Here is a 23,899-nt window from a genome sequence, read left to right on the forward strand (position 1 = left end):
TGAAAGAACAAGAAGAAAGTGTTCTCCAAAATGCCATTAGGAAAGCAAGTAATAATTTAAAAACTGATTTCTTTCACACATATCTTCTTCCATTCAAAAGACAGAGTTAGTACACATCCAAACAAGGAATTATGCTGATGTACTAGAGTTGCTGGAAAGCTGCTGTCCTGCATCACAGATGCAGCACCAAACCTGCTAAACATGAAAGTCAGTGCATTCAGTTGTGCATTTAGTTCCCTTACTGTACTTATGTTGCTTAGTACTGTCCTTCCTGCTCAGGTGCTGTACAGAGATCAGAAAGAAGCAGGAAGTTGCTTTGATATATTAGTTTAAAGTCAGGATGTCCTACAAAACATCATTGAATTGTCTAAAATTCCTAAAACAGGAAATTCAGATATCTATAAAGGCAGTGCACCTGACGTCCTTTTTTCTATCAGACACTGGCCAAAGCTGAGAGCTGAGCTAAGCTGACATGCTTAGACAGATCACCTCTGCAGTCCCCAGTCTTCTTTTTCCTATTTCATTTACTTTGTTCTGGGCTTATCTGCCATGTTCTTCCTTCCTATGCACCCTCATTTTTCCAACTTTCCCTTCTCTTTTGGCAAGCACTGATTAACACACAGGCTTTAGGACTCTTAGCACCAGGCAAAATGACACTGCCTCCCACATTTCACAGTGTAATTGTGCAACTGCATCCTTTCTACCATCCGACAGAATCACAGAATCAACTAGGTTGGAAAACACCTCTGAGATCATGAGTCCAACCTATGACCGAACACCACCTTGTCAAATAGACCATGGCATTTGAGACTGACTGTGTTCAGTCTTTTCTTAAACACCTCCAGGGACAGAGAATCCACCACTTTCCTGGGCAGCCCATTCCAATGCCAAATCACTCCTTCTGTGAACAAAATGTCTAATCTAAATCTCCCCGATGCAGCTTAAGACTGTGCCTTCTTGTCCTACTTTGCCTGGGAGAAGAGACCGACTTCTTTCAGGTAGTTGTAGAGTGATGAGGTCTCCCCTGAGCCTCCTCTTCTCCAGGCTAAACAACCCCAGCTTCCTCAGCCTCTCCTCATAGGACTTCTGCTCCAGTCTCTTCACCAACCCCATTGCCTTTCTTTGGACACACTCAAGCACCTCAATATCCTTCCTAAACTGAAGGGCCCAGAGCTGGACACAGTACTCAAGGTGTGGCCTCACCAGTGCTGAGTACAGGGGAAGAATCACTTCCCTGGTCCTGCTGGCCACACTGTTTCTGATCCAGGCCAGGATGCCATTGGCCTTCTTGGCCACCTGGGCACACTGCTGGTTCCCGTTCAGCTTCCTGTCAAATCCAAACTCCCAGGTCCCTTTCTGCCTGGCTGCTCTCCAGCCACTCTGTGCCCAGCCTGTAGCGCTGCTGGGGTTTCTTGTGACCAAAGTGTAGGACCCAGCACTTGGCCTTGTTGAACCTCGTATCGCTGGATTAAGCCCATTTATCCAGCCTGCCCAGGTGCCTCTGCAGAGCCCTCCTACCCTCCAGCAGATTGACACTCCCCCTCCACTTGGTGTCATCTGCAAATTTGCTAATGATGGACTCAATCCCCTCATGTAGATCATCAGTAAAGATATTAAACAGGACTGGGCCCAACACTGATCCCTGGGGGACACCACTAGTGACCGGTCACCAACTGGATGCAGCCCCGTTCACCACCACTCTCTGGACCTGGCCCTCCAGCCAGTTCCTAACCCAGCACAGAGGGCCCCTGTCCAAGCCATGGGCTGCCAGCTTTTCCAGGAGTATGCTGTGGGAGATGGTGTCAAAGGCTTTGTTGAAGTTCAGGCAGAAACATCCACAGCCTTCCCCTCATCCACCAGACAGGTCATCTGATCATAAAAGGAGATCAGGTTGGTCAGGCAGGACCTACCCTTCCTAAACCCGTGCTGGCTGGGTCTGATCCCCTGGCTGTCCTGTAGGTGCTGTGTGATTACACTCAAGATGATCTGTTCCATCACCTTGCTGGGCATCGAGGTCAGGCTGACAGGCCTGTAGTTTCCCACATCCTCTTTCCAGCCTTTCTTATGGATGGCCATCACATTGGCCAATTTCCAGTCATATGGGATCTCCCCAGTGAGCCAGGACTGACGATAAATGATGGAAAGCAGCTTGGCAAACTTCTTCCACCAGCTCCCTCATCACCCTAGGATGGATCCCATCTGGTCCCATAGAGTTGTGAAGATCCAAGTGGCTCAGCAGGTCGCTAACTGCTTCCTCCTGGCTTACAGGGGGGCTATTCTGCTCCCCATCCCTGTCTACCAGCTCAGGAGGCCAGTTATCCTGAGGATGACCTGTCTTATTGTTGAAAACTGAAGCAAAGAAGGTGTTAAGTACCTCAGCCTTTTCCTTATCTTTGGTAACTATATTCCCTCCACATCCAATAAAGAATGGTCCATTTTCCACAACCAGGATGCACTTTTGGTTTTATCAACAGAACAGCATCACAATTTTGCTTACCCTGGCCAAGAAAGGCCTGTAATACACAAACATTTAAACAGCAGTCAGGGAAGGCATCCAAACTTCTCTCAGAAGCCCTCTGGGATCTCATTTGGACAGCTCAAATACAGTGCAAATGTGGTCAAAACCCAAGAAAAAGGAGAGAGATCTCTAACCATTCAGCACAGGGTTTTAGAAAGAAATAAGCATCTGACTGTGCATACAGGAGAATGATTTGAGAGAGAGAAAAATTACAGTGTTGTTATTTGCTGATTAAATCCTTAACATGATAATTACCATGAACAATATGATTATATTACATGAATAATTTCATTATATAACATTCTGTTTATAAAATAATTTATGTCGTTTTTAATTTGTTATGTTAGTGAAGCCATCAGGCACCTGGGCACTGGGCTACTTCCTAAAGTAACTCTTGCAAACCTGTACATGGTAGACTGTAGGGTCAGTCTTGTTTTTCTGCCAGCCTACATTCAGACCACTGGAACTGTATCTCACAGTTTAATTTTAAACCAATTCTGCTTTTTTTATTCCACAGTAAAACCCCTGGAGTCTTATACACTGCTGGCTGCCTACACGCTACATTTGAAGTGTGCTGGGCGTTGTGTCTCTTATCGCTCCCTCTGCTGCTTTCACTTGCTCTTTGGGTGGCCCTTCGGAAAAAAAAGCCCTACTTAAGAATTTAATATCATTGTGATACTGAAAGGAAATGCTAAGAGACAGAACTCCTAATCATCAGAGATTATACCTATATAATACCTCAAGTACAATTTTTCCCCTTCTGCAAATCTGTGGATAAAACAGGAAATTCTATTAAACACAATTAGCACAGCAACAAAAGACACGTGCATGGTTCCAGTATTGGCTATTTTCAGCTTTTTTTGTACAGTTATTTTTCTGCTTATTTGCTTGTTCCATTTTGTACGCAACTATTGAACTTTTGCTTTTCCTGTCTTCTTGCTAACGCAATCATAGCAGGAGTTACTTCCATATAAGCTAATAAAAGTGCATCTGCTTGGGAAATTTGTGGGGAAAAAAAAGGCTATAGATTGTATAAAATGTATCAGTTTGGGTTTAAATTGTCATGGCAACACTGACGTCTTCAACTTTAAATGACAGAGTTAATATTTGTGGAATATTGTATCATAATATATTTTGGGAAGCTGCGATAAAGGAGAATAAACTATTATTTTAGAATACAAACCTCGGAGACATAAGAATACATCTCATTACATTTAAATTTATTCAGCATTTGGCACCTATTGTTAACAACAAGATCACCTCTGAAAAGTCCTTCTGATTTCAAATAGCATTTGCTTAAGCCAAATCAAGGCAGAACATTATAATGTAAACTTTACTACAACTCTGATCTCCCTGCAAGCACAGACATCTAAATTTGTAGGTTTAATTCAACATATAATTCAGGAAACAGGCACTTCCAACACCTATCATCCCAGGGAAATAAACAATATTCTAAATACATAGTATCAAAAGATTTTAACATATCAATGCATAGAGTGCTTTCAAGGCCTATGTCACTGACAGGAAAAGGTTATCAGCCATGTCGATGAGCAAGGTAGTTCAGGACTACCTTTGAGCAGCAGAGGTCAAACAATAAGGAGACAACAGAGTACTGCTCAATGGTTTGTTTCTATTTGAAATTAAAACTGCAGATTTTGTTATAATTAGCTAATAGGACAGATCAAACTTTATATGCAAATCAACGAAATGAAGTGTCAACCAAACAAAACACCTTCAGACATAGAATTCTGCTATTAAAAGTGTTATTAGCATTTAACTTTACAGTTAACCCTGGCCATAATTTTAATGCCTAGAAAAGACTGTTCTGCACAAGCCTTCATTTGCAACACATCTTGTAATTCTAACATAATTCCAGAAGAATGCTTATGCACTCATTTAAAATGGGCTGCAACTACATAGCTCTTACTGTCCCCAGGTTTTCTTTCCTAATCCAGCTGTGACTGCTGCTGATTTGTTTCCAAATGCAGTAACAGCTTTAACTTTGTGTCCACTCAATATTCACAGAAAACTGTTTACTGCATTGAACTAAAATGTAGCAGTCAAAGAACAAGGTGTTTGAAATTATTTTGTCTTGGGTTTTCATATTAATTTTTTTGCAGCAAACCATGAACATGATCTCTAAGTAAATGTAAAAAACAACAGTGCACTAGAGCTCTGTTAGAGTTTTATCATGTCTATTAACTAGTGTACCAGAATGGTTTCACTATGTGAAGAAAGAGGAGAAAAAGCTTTATTACATAACAACAAACAGCAAGCATTCTGCATTTTTCACTTTAGCTTCTAAATTTTTTTTCTAGACTATTATTTTGGTTCATGGTGATGGAAATGCAAAGCTGTGCAACAGGTAGGTTTGCACAGCAAGTAAAAATGATAAGGCTGAAAGCAATTTTCCATTTTACAGAACCAATGAAAGGTAACATGCAAACCCTTTTTGCAAACCTGTAATACCAGCATATCTCTTGGCTAAATCCATAAAGGAAGGTCAGTATTATTAATAAAGTTTTGTATTTTTCACTGTTGAAATTCATGTTAGGGATTGCTGCAGAGACTTTTAAATAAAAGGAGTTTATGGCCAAAATTAAAATGGCCTGATGAGCAACACAAAATAATCATTCTCACTTTCTTTTAGTAAAACATAATCAAAAAGAACAGAAATGCCTTAGTAGAATTTATACATACAAATAGAAGGTAATTGTTATTGAGGTAATGTTCTGGAAATCAGTCTCTATACACCCACAAGCATCTACTGACATAAGTGAAAGAATTATATAAGTCTTAACAGCATGAATTTGAGAAAATTGAACTACTTACAACAGTCAAGAGCTGAAGGAACTACAGGGTACTTAAAACTATCAGTAGTGAAAACCTAAGACTTCACACATATTCTGTACTCTAAAACAGTAATGTAAAAAAAAAAAAAAAACCCACAACAGTTTTCAAATGTTTTGCTGACTTTTTTTAATCCTATTGCATGCTTCTATAATAGTAAGAACCCAAACCGCTTTCCAAGTTGAATAAAGTTAAAAGTAAAAACACTGTAACTTCAAACAGGTGGATTTTTTTTCCTTTAGACATAACAGTGAAACATGAAAGAATCAAACTTTAAGGCCTGCTTCTTTTCCATATATCAAAAAGATTAGTGTTGGAGTTTAAATTTTTGTTTGAAGAAAGCTTTTTTCACCACTGTAAATTAAAGATTTGGGCCTGTGGGATGATGGATAGAGTTAAACCTAGAGGGGATTCAGAATTATAAGGTAAAAAGCAGCTGCAGCTCCTTGATGGACTGAGGTTGACATGCTCCCCAGTACAACGATAAACATCTGCTCACAGAAACAGAACGGAGTGTGGAACAAAGTGGAAGTATGTGGCCCCCCTCCATTCTAATCCCAACAGAATGGGAGAACATTGTGTACTGAGACCATACAGTATCTGTCTGATAAGGGAGAATCAAGATGTTCTGCTGCTGAAAGCAACAACTGTGTCAAACTCCTCCTCAGGTGCCAAACCACAACCACCGCTCCCCCTCCCATTAAATACACCAATCAGAAATAAAAGGTATTTATGACTAGAGACACTCAAACTCCTCCCAAATATAAAGAAAATAGTATAAAAGTAAGTTGGGGATAGGGAGAAAGTGGGAGAAGACCTCCACCAAAACTGCTGGGATCAGTCAATGGGCTGAGTCCGTCTTCTCCTCCCCCAGAGGGACACCCTGGGTGAGAAATACACTCTATGCGTGTTAAATGTAAAATGCTGCTTTTAGGAGTAGAGCTTTTGCTTGTGCTCACCCCATAGCATATTAGTTAGATTGCTTCATATCAGAGCTTGTGCTTGCTTAATATACGTACATTGCTTTAAAACATATTTTTGCAGACCCTACCACCAACAACCTTCGAATCTTATTAATTTGTCACAATTTGTATTAATAAGAAGTGTTTTCCCGTAAACTGTTAAAGCAAGTCCTTGCAGTTGCCGGCAGCGACAAACACCTTGGCAGGACCCGCTGTGGTGTCCTGAGCTCCCACTAACAAGGGAGGTTTTGGTAACCTCCGATCTTGTGAATCTATTGGCAAAGGGTCTCCTTACGAGATGCTGACAGACTGTTAGACACCAGAGTCTCAACTTCCCTGAGGGACCAACGACTGAAAATCTAAACTCCTACCTTTCACGTGACAGGGCCTTTTTCATCAGCTTAATAAATGTGACATAATAGCATGCATGGGGTGGCTGTGGGAGAGGCTCTATTTCAAACCGTCTGAGGTAACTGATGTCCACATCAGCCTCCTCTGAACAGAAGCCAAAAGGTAACAGGAGGTAATAGCCTCAAGCACAATTGGGCTGTATTAGAACCATGACTAAAAAAAGAAGGATGGGCAAGAGGGAAATCATAAATCGGAATATAAATTTAAAATGAAGACTCAACAGGTAAACAAATAGCAAGGAGATGGCATATTCTCTCCATCTGATTTTGTGGACCTCTTGAGAAACGAAAACCTTGGGAAAAAGACTTAATGAGAACAAATATGGCTTGACCACAACAGATGCTTAGTCTGTGAATCTGAGTGGGAGTCAGGTATGAGACAACATTATATAGACCTTCACATGCCAATGGGATTAGACAGAGGTTTTATGGATAGAGATTTTGAGTCTGTGTACTGACATTTCTTCCAAGTCCCATCTAAGAAAGTAAATCCTTTCATGAATTATATCCTTCTATTTCAACATCCCCATCTCCCTTTATAAAACTGCAGTTATGTCATTATCTTCAGAGATTCATAACAACTAGCCTGTATCTCATTTGAAATACCATTAAAACACTAAATATCAGGAAAGTAACACTCATCTAGAGCAGAGCATGTGTAAAAGCCATAAAACATGCCGGTGTGACTTTCTTATTCCATTCCCATTTCTGAGAGCAGTGCCTATTTACCCCATACTCAACAGCCACATGGCTGGAATTATCTTTTTGGCATAGTCTGGGAAAGTGATAAAAGCCCTGGGAAAATCCATGAAGGAAATAATAGTGCTGCAGTCAGTTCAGACCAAGAAGATGAATGAAATTATTGAACAGAATTTAAGGGACAGGATCTCCCTTCTCCCATCCAATAGGATCTCCTATAGACTTGCAGCAGTTTCCTCCCACCGCTCTTCTGAAACACGACAGATTAATTTTTGTGGATTTTTCCACTTCTCAGATGAAGGCACAAAGAGCAATTAATTCATATGTGTCAAATTCGTGTACTATGTTATCAAACTAAAACTGACAGAAGAGATTTGGTTGCTAGACTTCCTGCTGGACATAAAATACCTTGCTGAATGCACTGAGGAGAGATGGAAGAATTTTGAAGACTACCTCACTGAGCCCCAGATCTTAATGCAGATACTCTATGTAGTAAAGGCTTATAAAGTACATAAATAAAGCATCTAGAATATCTGTGATCACACTCAAATTTTTCAGACTGCTGCCAACACTTCAACGCCAACACTGATCTTGTTATGCCGTGAATAAGAATGCATTCTACAGACATGGAAAGACATGGAAACCTCAGGATGCCTAGGAGTTTGTTTCTTAATTTAAGATCAAGAAACAATCACCATCTGGGGAAGACCATCGTATTTTGTGGTGACAAGAGCTGGGAATCACCTGTACAGAAACTACCAAAAGCATTTCAGATCTTAACAGAGAAGAACAACTGGCATCTATGATGCTTCTTTCTATGAAAGCCACACAAAAATACCTTCAAAACCTAAATGTGACATTGCATGGGGCGGAAGGACTACAGTACCATGAATTAGAATTTGGACATTGCAACAGTAATTGACAAAACATCTACTTTGAGCAGATTCTCCAGTACACTTAGCTAGTAAATAAGTAATACAGCTCAATCTTAAAAGATTATTCAAAAGTTAGGTGTCCATTCAAGAAGCTTGTTCTAATAAAATAATGTGATATAGTATATCTTTGCCTAGTAACAAAAAAAAACCACATTACATAGCATCTGACCCAAAGCTCACTGAAGTCCATAGGAACTTCAGAGCCTTCTAAAACTAAAATAAAGCAGTTGCATAAGCCAGGAAACATAATACATTCATGTAAAATTATTAAGAAATTTTATCCTTAAAAAACCAAACAAAACAACAAAGAAAAAAAAAGAAAAAAGCCTTTAGAATGGAACATACTAAACTCAGTTGCTAGTTTACCCATTGTGATTGCTTTATGTTGGCAAATCAATCTCCAGCAAGGGTTAAAACATATGGGGGAAAGCATAAATGAAGCTCATAGAGCTGACTCTTCTGCTATGTATTTGCAGCTCAGCATACCATTGTGGAAATCCTGAGCCAAAAGCCTATCTAGATCTCCCTGTTTAATATTTACCAATGAAACTGTATTTCACAAAGTTGCTATACCTTTTTTTTGCTCCCACTTATAATTAAGGCCTCCACAGCATCTCATGCTCTACAGCACAAATTCTACAATGTCCTTCTTCACTGAAAAAGAAGTCCCAATTCACATCAAACTCTGTTCTGTGACCACTTCCCACATGACAAACAAAACCTGTTGTTTTCTATTAAACTCTTATGCCAGTTGTTCTAGTCTAGCCATTGCCTTCCCCTGCTCACCTACCCACCCCCCGGGCTGAAGAAATTTTGTTTACTTAGGTTTTCTTCAAATGGCCACCATTCTGTGCCTCTGACCACAAAGTACGCATTACCAGAGTGGGTAGCATTCAAGATATGGGTGCACCATGGGTGCACTACAGTAGCCTTATACACTTTAAATTGGTCCTAAATTCTCCCTTTTCACAACCTCCAAAATTCTGTTTCTCTTTTTAATCCCACCAGCATGGAGATGATGTTTGCAGACTCACAATATGACTCTCAAATCAAGCATCAACAGCCTCTCGTGGTATATGCACAGTCATGGCTTCACGCAGCTTCAACAATTACCATAATTTTGCATTCATCAACTCTGACTTTCATCTGAATTTATTGCCTCAATACCTACGATGGGATCTCTTTCTGTCTATAGCATAATCTCCTGTGTCTGAGCTAGACATTTTAATTCCTTTTATACCCATAATGTATTTCCAATAGCATTTAAAATAGAACAGATAACTCACATCACTAAAATATGTACATCTCTCAAGAAACTCTCTAAAGTGAATCTTAAGAATCAGTTCAGATATGTTTCACAATGTTAGAAAAATTCCAGCTTTGTAGTTTGAAATTCTACAATTTACAGTGACCTCTATTTTTGACAGTCATGCATATTTACATAACAATAACTAATTCTCAGATCATAAAGTATCTCTTCCTCTAGATGGTTTATGTACATGTTGAACAGAAGAAATTCCTGACAAATCCACTGGTAACCTCCTTTAATTAAAAAAAATTACCATTTACTCCTGCCCTCTGTTCTCTTTTTAAAGATTGCCGTTATACTTGCCATCTTCTGTTCCTCAGGGTGAATAAAGATAACACTCGTAAGTTCACAGCTGAGCATGTCACACCTGACTTCTCTCACTTCCTCACTTAAGTGAGGATTATTCAGTTTTAGTCACTGATTATTATTCATCTCAAATTCGACTTTCATTTTAAAAGATTGGATTTCTATAAATTTGAACTAAAATTAATTTTACTGACACAACTTGAGACAGTTTTTCCGCTTATTTTATGTAAATAATGGTTCATGCAAAACAATCGCTCTGATCTCATTTATAGAGGGTATTAATGCAAATAGTTCATTAATCTTTCCAGCATGCACTTATCTTTTCTAAATGCTCTAATTAACCCTTGATCGCGTTTTTAAACACCACATTCCTGCTGGTTTCTTGCTTTCAATGAATCTAACTCCTAGTTTTTTACTTTTTAGCAAACGCAAAATAATTACTTAAATTCCCTCAAGATAATTTTCTCCCCATTCTCATCAAAACTGCCTTCTAAGCCTGCTAGGCTCACTCTCTTTTTCATTCTCCTTACTTGGACATGAGAAGTACTTTTTAAATAATGGTTGGGTTCTTATTTTGATTTTTCCGTCAACCTCCAGAAGCTCTTTTTTCTTCTGTTCTCCCACCACTGGATTATTTTTAAATAAAAACAATCAAAATTTTATCCTGTTTTGAGAGGGTGTTCACTCCCTTAGAAGGTTTTCACCAGTGACATACATCTGCAAGCATTTTCCCTTTATGTACTCATTTTAAACTCCCACTAAAGAGACTCTAAGTTTCTTCATAATTGCTTCTTTATAGAAGCTAAATGCTGCATTTCATTTTATTCTACTACATGGATAAAGAAGTTCAGTTCCCAAAGTTTACCCTCATTTGTACCAAATTTGTATTTTTAAACCAGTTACATACTGTACCAGGTCATTTCTGTACCACTCTTAGACTGATCAAGTTTTACCACTGCCCCAGAAATCCTTACAGTGCAAGTAACTAGTTCCTAGAGGAGCTGGCTACAGGTACAAGAATGCTAACCCAAGATGTTACACATACAGGATGTGGTTTTCTGTTTTCTTTAAATTCAGTTATAGCTCATGCCTTTTAACAACAGGTACAGGTGATAAAATGGAAGATGAGGAGCCACCAAAAGGAAGTAACGGGATATTCAGTCTAATCCCCAATTCACATAACTATTCATAAACCAGAGAAAGATATCAGGTAAGGAGGTAGCATTAAAACCTCCAAATTGCTAAATGCCAGGAAAGTACAAACTGCATCACTGGAAGTGTGACCTGTTCTTATTCTCTTTCTCCTATGCAGTCACTGTTGCATAGAGAATACTGGGCTGAGTGAATCTCTCATATAGCTGCTCTTGCATTACGTGTCTCAGTCATCAAGAACTTCGAAAATGATCAGCATTTCAAAATTGAATAGAAAAAAAAATAGAACAGAACAAAAAATTACGAGTAAAAATTATCAGAATTTTTGCCTTTGAAGACTTACAAAACTAAATAATATAGAAATCTTTGATCTCCCTTCAAGTTTGGTAGTCTTTCTTGCATTATTAATGTCAAAATTACAAAAACAAAACCAAGGGCAGCTGAACAACAGTTCAGGGCTCTAAGAGTCAAAAGTAATTTTCCATTTTGAAGTGAAGAAACTTGGAATCAATAAATACACCAATAGACAAACAATATTTTTTAAAAAGTTTAGAAAGTCCAAAGGCAAGACAAGCAAATTACTGGATAAATACACACATTTCTCAGAAAAGAAGTCTGAATGGTCTTTTATTTGCATTTGGAAAAATACATGCAAAAAAAATTTCTCTTTTTGAAAGCACTTCCTACTACGTCTTCATAGGGGCTCTGCAAACATTTGCTATTACCAAAACTCAGGAAGCTCAAATTAGCCTGGTTTTATTTACACATTCCTGAAAAGAGTCAAGAGCACAAAAAGCAACCCTCTAAACTGTTCAGTGGAAGCAGCCACACGAAAGCACTAAACAGAGAACAAATTGAGTACGTTAATAGTAATTTCAGAATGACATGCTGATATGGATTTACAAACTCACCTTCAATGCCCATATGTGAGTTAAAGAATTTCTTTAAAGTCCATTCCACTTATGTTTTAATATAGACATTCATACACACGCCCCCCAAGCACCATTTATCATGAAAGTTATCTCTCATAACGAGAATACTTAATGGAGACGAAACAACACAAGATGAAGAAGGTCCTTGAGAAAATGGCATTTCTCTCTGTTATGCTTTTTATCATTTGATGTGGACAGTACAAAGTTTGATTGTGTCCTTAAACTTCCGTTTACTTTAAAGTGTTTGCATGACAGATATGCTGATTAATAAATGCTAACAGTCTGCACCACTGCACAAGTCATGAAGAAAATTTTTGTGTGTTTGGGTTTTTTTTAGGACAGGAAGGTAAAGAAAGAAATTAAATACTGGCAACAAGTCATGTTTGTTTAACTGGACCCCAAGGGTATAATTTTTTTTGAGTATGTCAGTGGGATAGAATGAGAACTTCTACCAGAGGCAGCTGAATGAGAAGATGCATAAACCACACTAAGTTCAGATAATCTCTCCAGAAGAACTTCCTGGCAGAAGGTTTATGGCATCAAGCTAAATATTTTCTACTGGCACTATCATGTCTTTTACAATTATTTTAAGTTCCATCTGATGAAGCCTAATTTTCAAAAATTAAAAAAAAAAAAAAAACCAAAAAAAACCAACAAACCAACAACCAAAATCTACTCTCTGGGATCTTGTCTGCCTCAGATAAATGGAAAAATAAAATTCTGTCTGTGATGATACTTAATTCCATGCAAACAATCTTTTTCAGAACCTGTTTGGTGATGTATAAAATATTGGGGTAGTAACATAGTAAAAATTGCTAGAGAAACCATATGTTGTAGGTATTGGAAATCGTCCCTGTAAACACTTGCATATCAAGTGCAAAAAGTATGCCTTATTACTCAATTTGGATGACAGAAAATAATAATTCCATTTGGGCTGCAGAATCTGTCTGTGAGCTGGTTGCTCTTAAAAGTGGAATCACTCGTGGAACCATACTGCATAAATCTGTGTAGCCTGTAAGCATGAATTATCTCATTATCCAAGTCATCCTGACAGAAATTCATGTAGTTTGCTTCAAATCTCATTGACTCTTTTAACTTCTAGATATAAGTGACATTCTAAACACAAAGAAAATTGTGCTTTTCTCTGTCACTAATCTGGGGAAAATCTGCTTTGTTGGGCATAAGTTATTAATATACAATACACTTTAAAAGTGTTCACCTCAACCATGTCAAATTCTACAGGCAAAGGAACAATGCAAACACATCTATGAAGGAACTGAATACACCACATTTCCTGCATGTGTGCACGTTTCCATCACTTTGATGACATCTCGAGGATCATATTACAACAGACTTGAAGACAGTAAGAATTCTCAACCAAAAGCAACATACCTAGAGCACTCGGGCCTCATATTCTCCTTGATATTTCTAATAATGACATGTTTAATTAGAAATACACACACACGACACGTTACCTTTGATGCCATACGCATGAACAGTGAGTTTTGATCCTCTGCTGTCCTCATCTTCTCGTTTTTGACCAAATCCTTCAGGTCCGTATTATCATCATCCTGAAAATACCGTACTCTCTCTTTATCTACATGAGTAGGGACCTGGAAACAAACATATTAAAATTAAATATTTACCTAATGAGAAAGACCAGTTATAAAATTCAGATCCTAATAATTTCAACAAGTTTAAAGAATCATGAATCAAGCTAAGCACATCTGAAACAACTGGGCTGACTGCTTCATTTTATCTAAGGAAAATAATATCTTCCCCTTCTTCAACTGCATCAGTATGTATAAATAAAAATGTAGCCTCTTTCCACAATCACTATATCCTTTATATCCTTAAGGTATCAGAGCTACAACATTATCACTCAGGGAAGATGTATAGTAATTCACTGAAACAGTTAATAAGCTCACAAAAATGAAATATTCTAAAAAGTAATTTTTATTATTGACAATTCAAAAGTTTTTGTAACATCACAGATACTACTGAAACACAGTAATCACAGAGTGTACTGAAAACTTGTATGAATATGCTACCTCTGCTGGGAAATGTTGCCATCTTAGACAGAGTGCACAAGAGAACAGATGTCCTTTAGCTTATGACTTAACTAAATTCTGAAGGAGCACAGGGAATGGTCATTAACACACAGCAAGATGGCATTTTCTAAAATGGAAACAACAGGAGGATGACAACAAATTCCTTGGTCTCTTATGCCTTTTGCTCCTCCATAGCACTGCTGCAAAATGATCTGTCCTGCTAATCAAGAACAAACTTCTTGTTCCCCAAAGCACTTTCTTACAAAGATTGGGTCATGATTATTATTACTAGCAGTAGCCATTTTTTTTTATTAGAAGAAAAGTAAAATTAGCCCCTGAGTATCTTGGTAAAATCTTTCTTATTTTGGAAATATTCAGCTCTGCTAATCTTCATTATTTACATAACTTTACGGAATATAAACTACTTGGCTAAGAGACCGTGATAACTTGAAAAACCTACTTTTCCATGAATGTGCATTTAAGTAAGCTGTAAAGTGATCCCTAGGGAAATACAATCTGAAAATAAACTTAATATATGCTTAATAAATATGCACTCTAGCACTTAATTACAATCATCTTCTGAAAGAAACATTTTAGCTACCTATTGACATTCTGATAAGACACTCATTAATTATGGCATCACCAAAGTAAAACTACAAAATTATTTAATAATTACACTTTAATACTCACACTTGTAAAACTTACCATCTGTCGCTTTCTCCGTCCTCCTTTTGCCTCTTGTGGTTCAGCTGGTCCAGTCACAGGCCATGCCATTCCACTCTCATCTGTTCTGACAAGGACCACTTGTTCATCTTCTTGACGGCTTGAAGCCTGTGTCAGGTTTTAAGGCATATTTTAAAACAGATGGCTCAGACAAACCACATTAAATAAATGTTTAAAATGCTAAATATTAAATAACAGATTCTTCACATTTCGTGTGTTCATTGTAATTCAAAGCAGATAGCATTACCTTAACAAGGTACTCTTTTTCACATTCAAAAAGTACAGAATATCAAAAATATATTCAGTTAGTTAAGTGCAGAGTTAATAAATACTTTCCAAAGAACCAAGTTTGTATTCTTTAGTTTTCTCTCTTACACTTCATCCCCAGAAGAAATACAATGCATATGAAGACTGAAACAGATAATACTGAATTGATATACCACACCATCTTTATAAGAGTGTATTCCCAAAAACCATCTGAAAAGGAGTTTTTCTGTGTTTAATGGGTTTTTTTTCATTTCAAAACTTGGCTAATAAACTAGCCAAAACCTTAGCTACTGGTTTTCAACACATTCCATCAGATCACACTTTTGTTTCCTGTCATTTTTAACAAACTGTAATACCGAAATTTTTTAAATCTTGATTGCAGGATATGCAAAATAGGAAATACAAAGAGCTCAACACAAGTGTCTCTATGGTGATGAAGAAACAGATAAATAGATGTACATTTATTATTTAGGTCAAGTTAAATTGTAGACTGAGGTAGAAATGACAACATTTAAATCATCTGTTTGTGTGCCAAAATATATGGAAACAATAACAAGCATTCACCTGACCTATGTCAAATAAGTCATTTGCTTTTGGATGGTAAACTCATTCAATCTCATATAAATTGCACATGTATTTAATTACAGCTTCTACATACCAAAAGAAACTTGGAAATCATGAGCAGGGTAGCTTCTAAACTTAAACCAAACTCTTGAGGTGCTGGAGATGTGAGGTAAGAGGCACAGATAAGACAGGGCAACAAGGGAAGCTTTCACACGCTTACCCTTGATCCTCAGGGTAGAATAGAACTACCAGTTCATTGGTTGGAAGAGCAACTCAGTAGGGCACAAGCAATATAGATTTCAAAAGCACTAAGGACAAATGCCAAACAAATTAACTAAGAGTGCTCTTCTGAATTTTCTAGTCATAAATTTTAAAAAAAATAGCCTAATCAGGGATATGGAAGTCAGTCGTTCCCTTGGCTACAGCAATAAGATAGTGGAGTTTAAGATTCTAAGGAAAGTGAGTAAGGCAAGAAAGGAAAAATAATCCTGGATTATAGAAAAACAGACTTCAACTTATTCAGGGATCTGCTTGGCTGGATTTCATGAGCAATGGTCATGAATGTCAAGGTGTCAAAGAAAGCTGGTTGATCTTCAAGGAAAACCCCCACAGAGGATGAGAAGGGACCATTTCATCTGCTATCCCCACTTGGCTAAATGGGGAACTTCAAACAAAACTCAGAAAGCAATAAGGAAGCTTACAGAAGGTGAAATCTGAGAAGTTACCCAGGAGGACCCCAGAAGCACTTTCCAGGCATACAGGCATAGAATAGAAAACCACAGTTGAAGACGAAACTAGCAAGAGATGGAAAAAAAGCAAAAAGGGATTCTACAAGCATATTGGATATTCACCTACAAACAAGGACAACAGAGGTCTGCTGTCGAGAGAGGAAAGGCCATGAAAGAGGTTAAGACACTCAATATCTTTGCCAGTCCTTAGCAGCAAAGTCTGCCCTTGGGCTTCTCAGGCCCCAGTGCCTACCAGTAGAGCTTGGAGGACAGAAGTATACCTGATAGAAGGATCAACTTGAGGCCCGGGTAAGCAACTTGAAATATGCCAGCTTAGGGAGCTAGATGGGATGCATATATCACATGGGAAAAGAGGTCTCTCCCAATCACATCTGAGGAGTAGCAGTGGATGCTTTTGGAAAAAGGTGAATGTATACAGTCATCTTCAAAAAAGTAAAGAAGAAACACCTGGGGAACAGAATGACCACCTTCACTCCAGTCCCACAAAATATTACAGAACCAGTTCTCATGGAAGGCCCTTCATAGGGCCCCCACTTCACAGGGGTGTTCTCAAACTTACCTAAGATATATATACACATACATATGAAGAAAAGGCAGAAATTCTGCACCAGAAAAGTATTTAATTTTCTAAAATATTAAGAATTATTTAAAAAATATTTTTAAAGCCTGAGAACTTCCTGATTACTCTCCAAAGATGTTTAGTTAAATCAGATGATCAAATTAGAGCACATAATGGGGTCACTACTAAATCTGATGATATTAGGACAGCCTTTGTCAACTCTTATAAACAACTGTATTAATCTCAATTTGAAGCTATTTTCTACCAGACTGCTTTATACCTGCCATCTTTGACTAAGCAAAGCTTATCCCAGAAACCCAAATAAAGTCTGAAAACTCTGTAGATACTGAAGTACGATAGTTTCAATGGCTTAATTACATTTTTCCAAGAAAAATCTATCTTTCCAAGCTGAAGAAGGTAGAAGTTATGGACCAAAAAGCTGCCTAGGTAAGCCAAAGTTCTCTCTTCAGTTTGGAAGCTGAAGACATAACCACAGATATTGCAGGGAAAACTCAAAAATCCAGAGCATTGCTAATTAGTTTGAAATGAAACAGATTTCTCTAGAGGAAAAATACCACCTTGTCCCAAACCTACAATGCCCACGTGGCCACACAGGGATCCAGCAGCTCTCCCAAGAGGACTGGTCAAATCCACACAAGGGGCAGCAGGTAACAGGAGTTGAATGAGTGGAAAGACACGCCTGAGTGAGGACTTCACATACACAGGACCCCTCAGAAATGGTTACTTGTTAGATTATTCACCAACAGACATTACAACAGCAGTGCTTCAACAATGACAAAGAACAGTAAATATCAGATTCTTAAGTCAACTTACAAGCATCTAATTCCTTTTAAAGTCATCCACCCCAAGATTTGTCTTCACTAAAATTCTTAAAAGACAGACGTTTCAAAAAGGACTGCGCAAGCTGTTAGTTTCCAAAAATCAATGGAATTCACAAAGGTGTTCTACATGTCGGACTTTTTTATCTGCCTTTGAAGACGGGCTCCAAAACATTAGATCCTAACAATATCTGATTTTCTTTTTTTTCTTCTCATTTCTACATGCCAACACACTAACATAAAGGCAGTAGAAAAGTATTTTCTGGATCTGAACCACAGAATGAGTGGAGACAGAGACAGGAGTGGGGTAGGGGGCAGTAGATATAGCACATACTGAATTCTTTGCTTCAGAACTCTACAGCTGGCAAGGTATTTTGTATTTTATAGGGCTTGGGGGTTTTTTCCCCCTAATTTCAAAGACTCCTGAGTCCTGACACAAAGCATGTAATACTGACCATAATATATTTAGATTTAATTTTCCAGAGAAAAGGAAAAGGTAAAAAATTAATTTTTAGCTTTAGAATACCAAGTACGAAAAAATAGAAGTTGTCCATCAAAGAGAAATTAAAAGGAGCAGACAAAAGGATCAACTAATCATGGACAGAATGAAAACAAAGTGCAGTCTTATTAGAGACTAATAGTTTAGCATACTAGGAACTGAGATGAATCCAATGGATCCATGACAGGCATGATTATTCAGAAAATTAAAGATGTTATTAGAGGTAAAGACATCCTTCAGAAGTCAGAATCCTGTCTAAATAGAACTGAATTAAAAACACAACATAACAACAGACACTAATTATATTAACATAAAAAGGTAAGGCAAAAGTTGATTTTTAGGAGGATCTTACTAACAATAATTACTAAAGCTATTTCTAAATACATCAGAAGCAGAAAGCTTTCTGGTAGAAAACAAAAGACGTTCAAATAGTTATAGCATTATCAGATGAAATTTGAGTAATAAATTAATTATTTGCATTCTAAACATAAGACTTTTCTATTCAACAACCTTTAAAAAAAAAAGAATAAACAGAATAAACTTTATAAATCATCTTTAAACTGAAATATCAGTAAAAGGAGTTCTCAAGCAAGCTGCCATGAAGCAATGATTTTCACTAGGGGTCCCAAAAATGACTTCCAATATATAATGTCCACATTCTTCCACATGCATTATAACCTTTAAATAGGTCTCAGTACAAAAATAATGGAAAGTGGTAAATACAATATAAACCCTTAAAAATGTGCCAAAGGCTGATTTGGGGAATTCCAGGGCAATGTAATGGACAAGTTCACACAAGTATAATAAAAACCCAAATTCCTCTACACTTGAACAAATACGGCATACTGTGACAGAGCCTTTGCAGGAAAAAAGCCATGACTCACAGAAGTAACAGACTTTTCTGAAGGATGTAAAGGAGTGTGGATACCAATCTAACTGCAAAAGTTACTTACTGCTCTCATTTTATCTGTTGATATTTTCTTTACACATTTATATATTTGCATTCCTATGAGTATATGACATGGCATATGGTAACTAACACCTATATGGTGATTGTGATATAACAATTACTCTTTAATAATTATCACCAGATAAATAATACCTCTATTAATATAAATATAACATAGCTTTAAAAATATATATTAAAGTACTTGAAATATGACACATATTGTGAAATGTTAAAGTTGAAACTGGAGAAGAGGCTCAGTCACTATCCCTGAATCTTGTTAAACTAACAATATAATTTACAGTCTGAAATGAACAAAAATAGTGTGTATTGCCAGAGTGAGTGAGGAATTGTTTGTTGCCATTAATTAAGGAACATGAATTTTTACTTCAGGCCAATTAAATATGCAAAGTACACAGTTGTTCTCACCAAATGTACAAACCACTATAGAGCGATTAACACCCAACTGAACAAAACAAAGACAGCAAGTCTGGTTTTGAAAGATAAAAGCTTTAAACTAAATACATAAATAAATAAAATGCAGTTCTGAAAAAGATTTTTGAACTCTCCAGAGATGCTGCCTGTTCCATAATCCAGCAGGACAAAGTAGAAAAGCTCTGCTGCACTAGGTGCAGAGCTTAATTTGAGACACTGGAGTAGATGAACAAAGGGAGTAATCAGGCCAAACATCTCAGATAGGATCTACTCAATTAGAACTGCTTTTTAATGCTGTTAGCTAAAGGGAATAAAATACATTTTAAGAGTCAGCATATTGTGGGATAGGGAACAACCAGAGCCAGAAAAAAACAAACTTTTTTTTTAATTACTGAGCCAACAAAAAGCTGGATGCTGCGTGAACTGAGAGCTGTCTGCAAATGTTTACCAGGAGCTACACTCAAGTGGTATACAAGTACAGTGTAATGAAGGAATAACAAAGCTCAGCAATAATCTTCATCAAGGAACAAACTTCCACAACCAAACACTTTATAGGGAAAAATCAGATGCTGCACTAAGTACGCCACCTGTCTCATTTCTCTTACAGTCTATGGTCAGTGGAAATTGTTTGAATATTGTCTTATTCCTCTCTAGAAAAGTCTGTCCTTATGTTATAATATTAACTAAGTGTCTAGAAGGCATCTAGCACTTCTCAGAGTAATGGATGCAGCTATTTCTTCCATCCACTGTCTCCTTTTCCATTGTTCCTTCCCCTCCCATTTCAATTACCCCTCTGTTAGGTTCTTGGGTTGCATTCACACATGATCACCACAGTTATCAGAAGGATTATCCATCCAGAAGGAGCAGTCTGCCTCCTTCAGTGCTGGCTATTTGTAAGGGCACCAGGTCTCATCACTGAGGAGCTGATGTAGTCACTACCTGGAGTCCCCATGTACCAGGTTTCAAAGCATTTAAGTTACCCTTCAGGCTCTGACATTTGTTGTGAATAATGGCACCATGACCTTCAAGGTAATGCTTACAAAACCAGTGGGTAGACCATAATCCATAGCAAGACTGAGGTTTGAATCTCACAGCAAGATGAAATTAAAAAGGTCCAAAGTCTTTAATAGCAGTGCATTGTATAAAAGTTGTGTCTTTCATCTGAGTTTCTTATATCAGAAAAAAAGCTATAAGAGGAAGGAAAGCAAGAGTAAACTTCTAACTAGGTTAAAAATTTAGTATTTCCAGAAAGACTCAACGAACATATTAATAAGAATCACTATTACAACTTCAAAAGGTATTAAGCTAATATAGAAATGGGATTTTAAAAAGGTTTTAGAAGATCAGGAAGTCCATTTGCCATATTCAGGATCTTGTACTTTAATACAGTGGAGAGAAGCATTAGAAAATCTAATGCAGGCTGTAACACAGAAGTGAACTATTCTACAGAAGAGTATCTTTATCAGGTAGTGCTTCATTTGTGTATAAAACATACAACTAAAAAAACTCCAAAAACTCCAAACCATGGAAAAGGATTAAGTCTTTATCCTTTCTCTCCCCCAGTCAGTGAGTGACACGTTAATAACATATTATGTAAAAAACTTAATTTTTTCTTACTGATATAAAATCAGTTGCCCGCCAATTCTTTGTTCTTATATTATAAAAAGGGTATTTTAGCAAAAATGTGTATTACTGAAAATAAATAATATGACCTTCTTATTAATCTCCTCTTTATAAAATGTGTCCAATCATCCCTGCATTCAAAAATCTTTCTATTTGCATTGAGTATTTATTTTCCTAGAGCATCTCTACGATAGGGTGATCAGAATAATATCTTGTGAGTAGAATGGACACACACACAAACCTCAAACCGAATTCAGTAGGACTCATCCTGCCAGCCTGAGGAAATAAGGCTGGAACCAATAATATGCAACTTACAGCAGCTTGTAATGAGCCTGTCCAGTGATGCCTCCAGTAATGGGGAAAACTAAAGCAATTAAGTTTAACTCAACAGTAATACTGGATATCAGGAAGCAACATAACCTTGCAAATACAACTTCAAAAAAAACATCTAAAGATGAAGTTTGATATTTAAAATTGTTAGCTACACTTTGAAATGGTTAGACACTTAGCCATACCATCAATGAGCCACTGTAGGTATGAGATGCAAGAAAACTTGGAAAAAAAAAAGTAATGACTAGATGGCTCTAGACAGCAGTAAAAATATACAGAAATTTAACATGGTGTTAGGAGAAAAACAGAGCCAGAAAAAATGATGCCATCAGCTACAAGTGTTGCATGGAACTTGGATATGGCTGCTGCCTCCGGTGTCAAAGCATATTTCCAAGCTTTTGTATTGTCAGTTTGAACTCTACAAAGTTTTATCCACCCTGCCCTTTCATACTTTTTACATGTACTGAAACCATAAGCTGTTTTACATCATTTATTGATAGAATTTCTCCAATACTTTTTAATTGCAAAAGCCAATTTCCTATAAATTACATTCAGGAAGCTAAACCACTTTGTCTTAATATGTTTTTGTCTTATGAATAATTGTGTAATCTTCTCTTACTGACATCAACAAGAGTGTCCAGGAAATACACTCACCAATAACTGCATATACCTACTATTTTTAAAAAGTATGCACTAATGATATTAAAGCTGTTCTGCAGCAGTATACCCACGTCACTATTCCCTGTTCCAGTTAGAGCTAGTCAACTCCACATGGAAAACACAAACTTTTGCTGAAGAAAGAATGGCACAGCCATCTTGCACACAAGATTCAAGTGTGATGGAACACCAGGAAACAGACATTATGAGCTAAAAACATCTGAGAGTAAACAGACCATGAGCCATCTGTTGCTGCATCTCCCCACCACCCGAAGTTCCAAACAAAATCAGAGATTTTTATTGTGCATTTAGTGAGGGTCATTAATCCCCATCTTTCTAGTTTTTATAGAACGATCTAACTATACTTTCTTGCAAAGCAGTTTTAAATAGTTTTAAAGGATTCTTTATATATTGTAAGTCTATAAGCATAACTTTAAAATTTTGACAACCAAATATTTTTATTGCAGAAAAACATCTGTGTTTATAGTCACAATTCCTAAACCTAAAATTAAACATTCTGGCACACCTGCAATTTTGAATGTTAATTTTCAGGGTGATTTGGTCTTGTCTTTTTTTGTGTGTTTGTTTAGCTTTGGTTAGGGATTTTTTAAAAATAAAAAAAAACCTTGCATCAAAAGCACTGATTAGTTTCCTTCTTTCTTTCACCTCGTATTCCAAAGTATTAATCACCATTTAAATTTTACATGTATACACACATACATACAAACACACACACACCCCCCACTGTACTTATAGATAACTCTCTCTTTTTCCAAGGAATCATTGTCATCTTTAAGCTATTTATGAAAAGGTCATTCTTGAAAACAAGGACATTATCTGTGCTGCAATTAGTTTCTCCGGATAAAGATCCAGCATGTTCCATCCTGTGTCTCCTAATGAAGAACTGTACGTAATGGTATGCAACAGATGTAATTTTTATTATAAATAGGATTTGAGATATAAGCCAAACTGTTGTATTCAGTTTCCTTTTTGAAAAATAGTGTTAGCTCTTCAAAAAGAATTTTTAAAAAATCATATATACTGAGCTAGCTTCCTTAGAATTATCCCTCAGTCTGGACTCTAATGCATCTCAGGGATCCAAATTAAATATCAGACCTTCAATACATCAAAATTTGTGTTCAGATAAGACGTGCTGGAAACCTAATCATCTTTGTACTCAAGAAGCATAATAAATAAAAATAGCAGAAGCATTTGAAGTATGTGAGGCTCTTAATATTATGATGGCTTTCACTAAAAGACGAGCCCTACTTATGCCATAAAACTTGCTAAATTTACTTTTCCTTGCACTATAAATTTTCTCCATCTGAGATGCACAAGCAATGGCCTGGAGACTGTTACTCTTACAGATGCAACAGATAGCCTAGAAAGAGTTTTCTCTATTAAAGAAGCATCATATCAGTGAGATGCCTACTGTAAAGTGAAATGCTGTGCCTGCCAAAATTCAAGATTATTGCCTACAGATCTCTTCTATGCCCAACAGGCATATCAGAAACACTACATACTCTTCAGTAGAAAAACTTTAAATTTTTTTCCTCTATCCTGAGGAATACATTTGAGAGAGAG

General features: G+C 37.1%; 1 protein-coding gene across 1 annotated transcript in view; it reads right to left on the reverse strand.

The window, feature by feature from the left end:
* Nucleotides 1-23,899, reverse strand: part of CWF19L2 (CWF19 like cell cycle control factor 2) — a 70,662-nt gene that overhangs the window by 15,355 nt on the left and 31,408 nt on the right. Inside the window, exons 11-12 of the mRNA XM_008922751.2 lie at nt 14,830-14,955; nt 13,549-13,686 (exon numbers count right to left, since the gene is read on the reverse strand). Of these exons, the coding sequence (XP_008920999.1) occupies nt 13,549-13,686; nt 14,830-14,955 (264 nt within the window). The remainder of the gene's footprint in view (nt 1-13,548; nt 13,687-14,829; nt 14,956-23,899) is intronic.

This window comes from Manacus vitellinus, unplaced genomic scaffold (genome assembly GCF_001715985.3).
Source record: "Manacus vitellinus isolate BGI_N305 unplaced genomic scaffold, ASM171598v3 scaffold_2_pilon, whole genome shotgun sequence".
Lineage (NCBI taxonomy): Eukaryota > Metazoa > Chordata > Aves > Passeriformes > Pipridae > Manacus > Manacus vitellinus.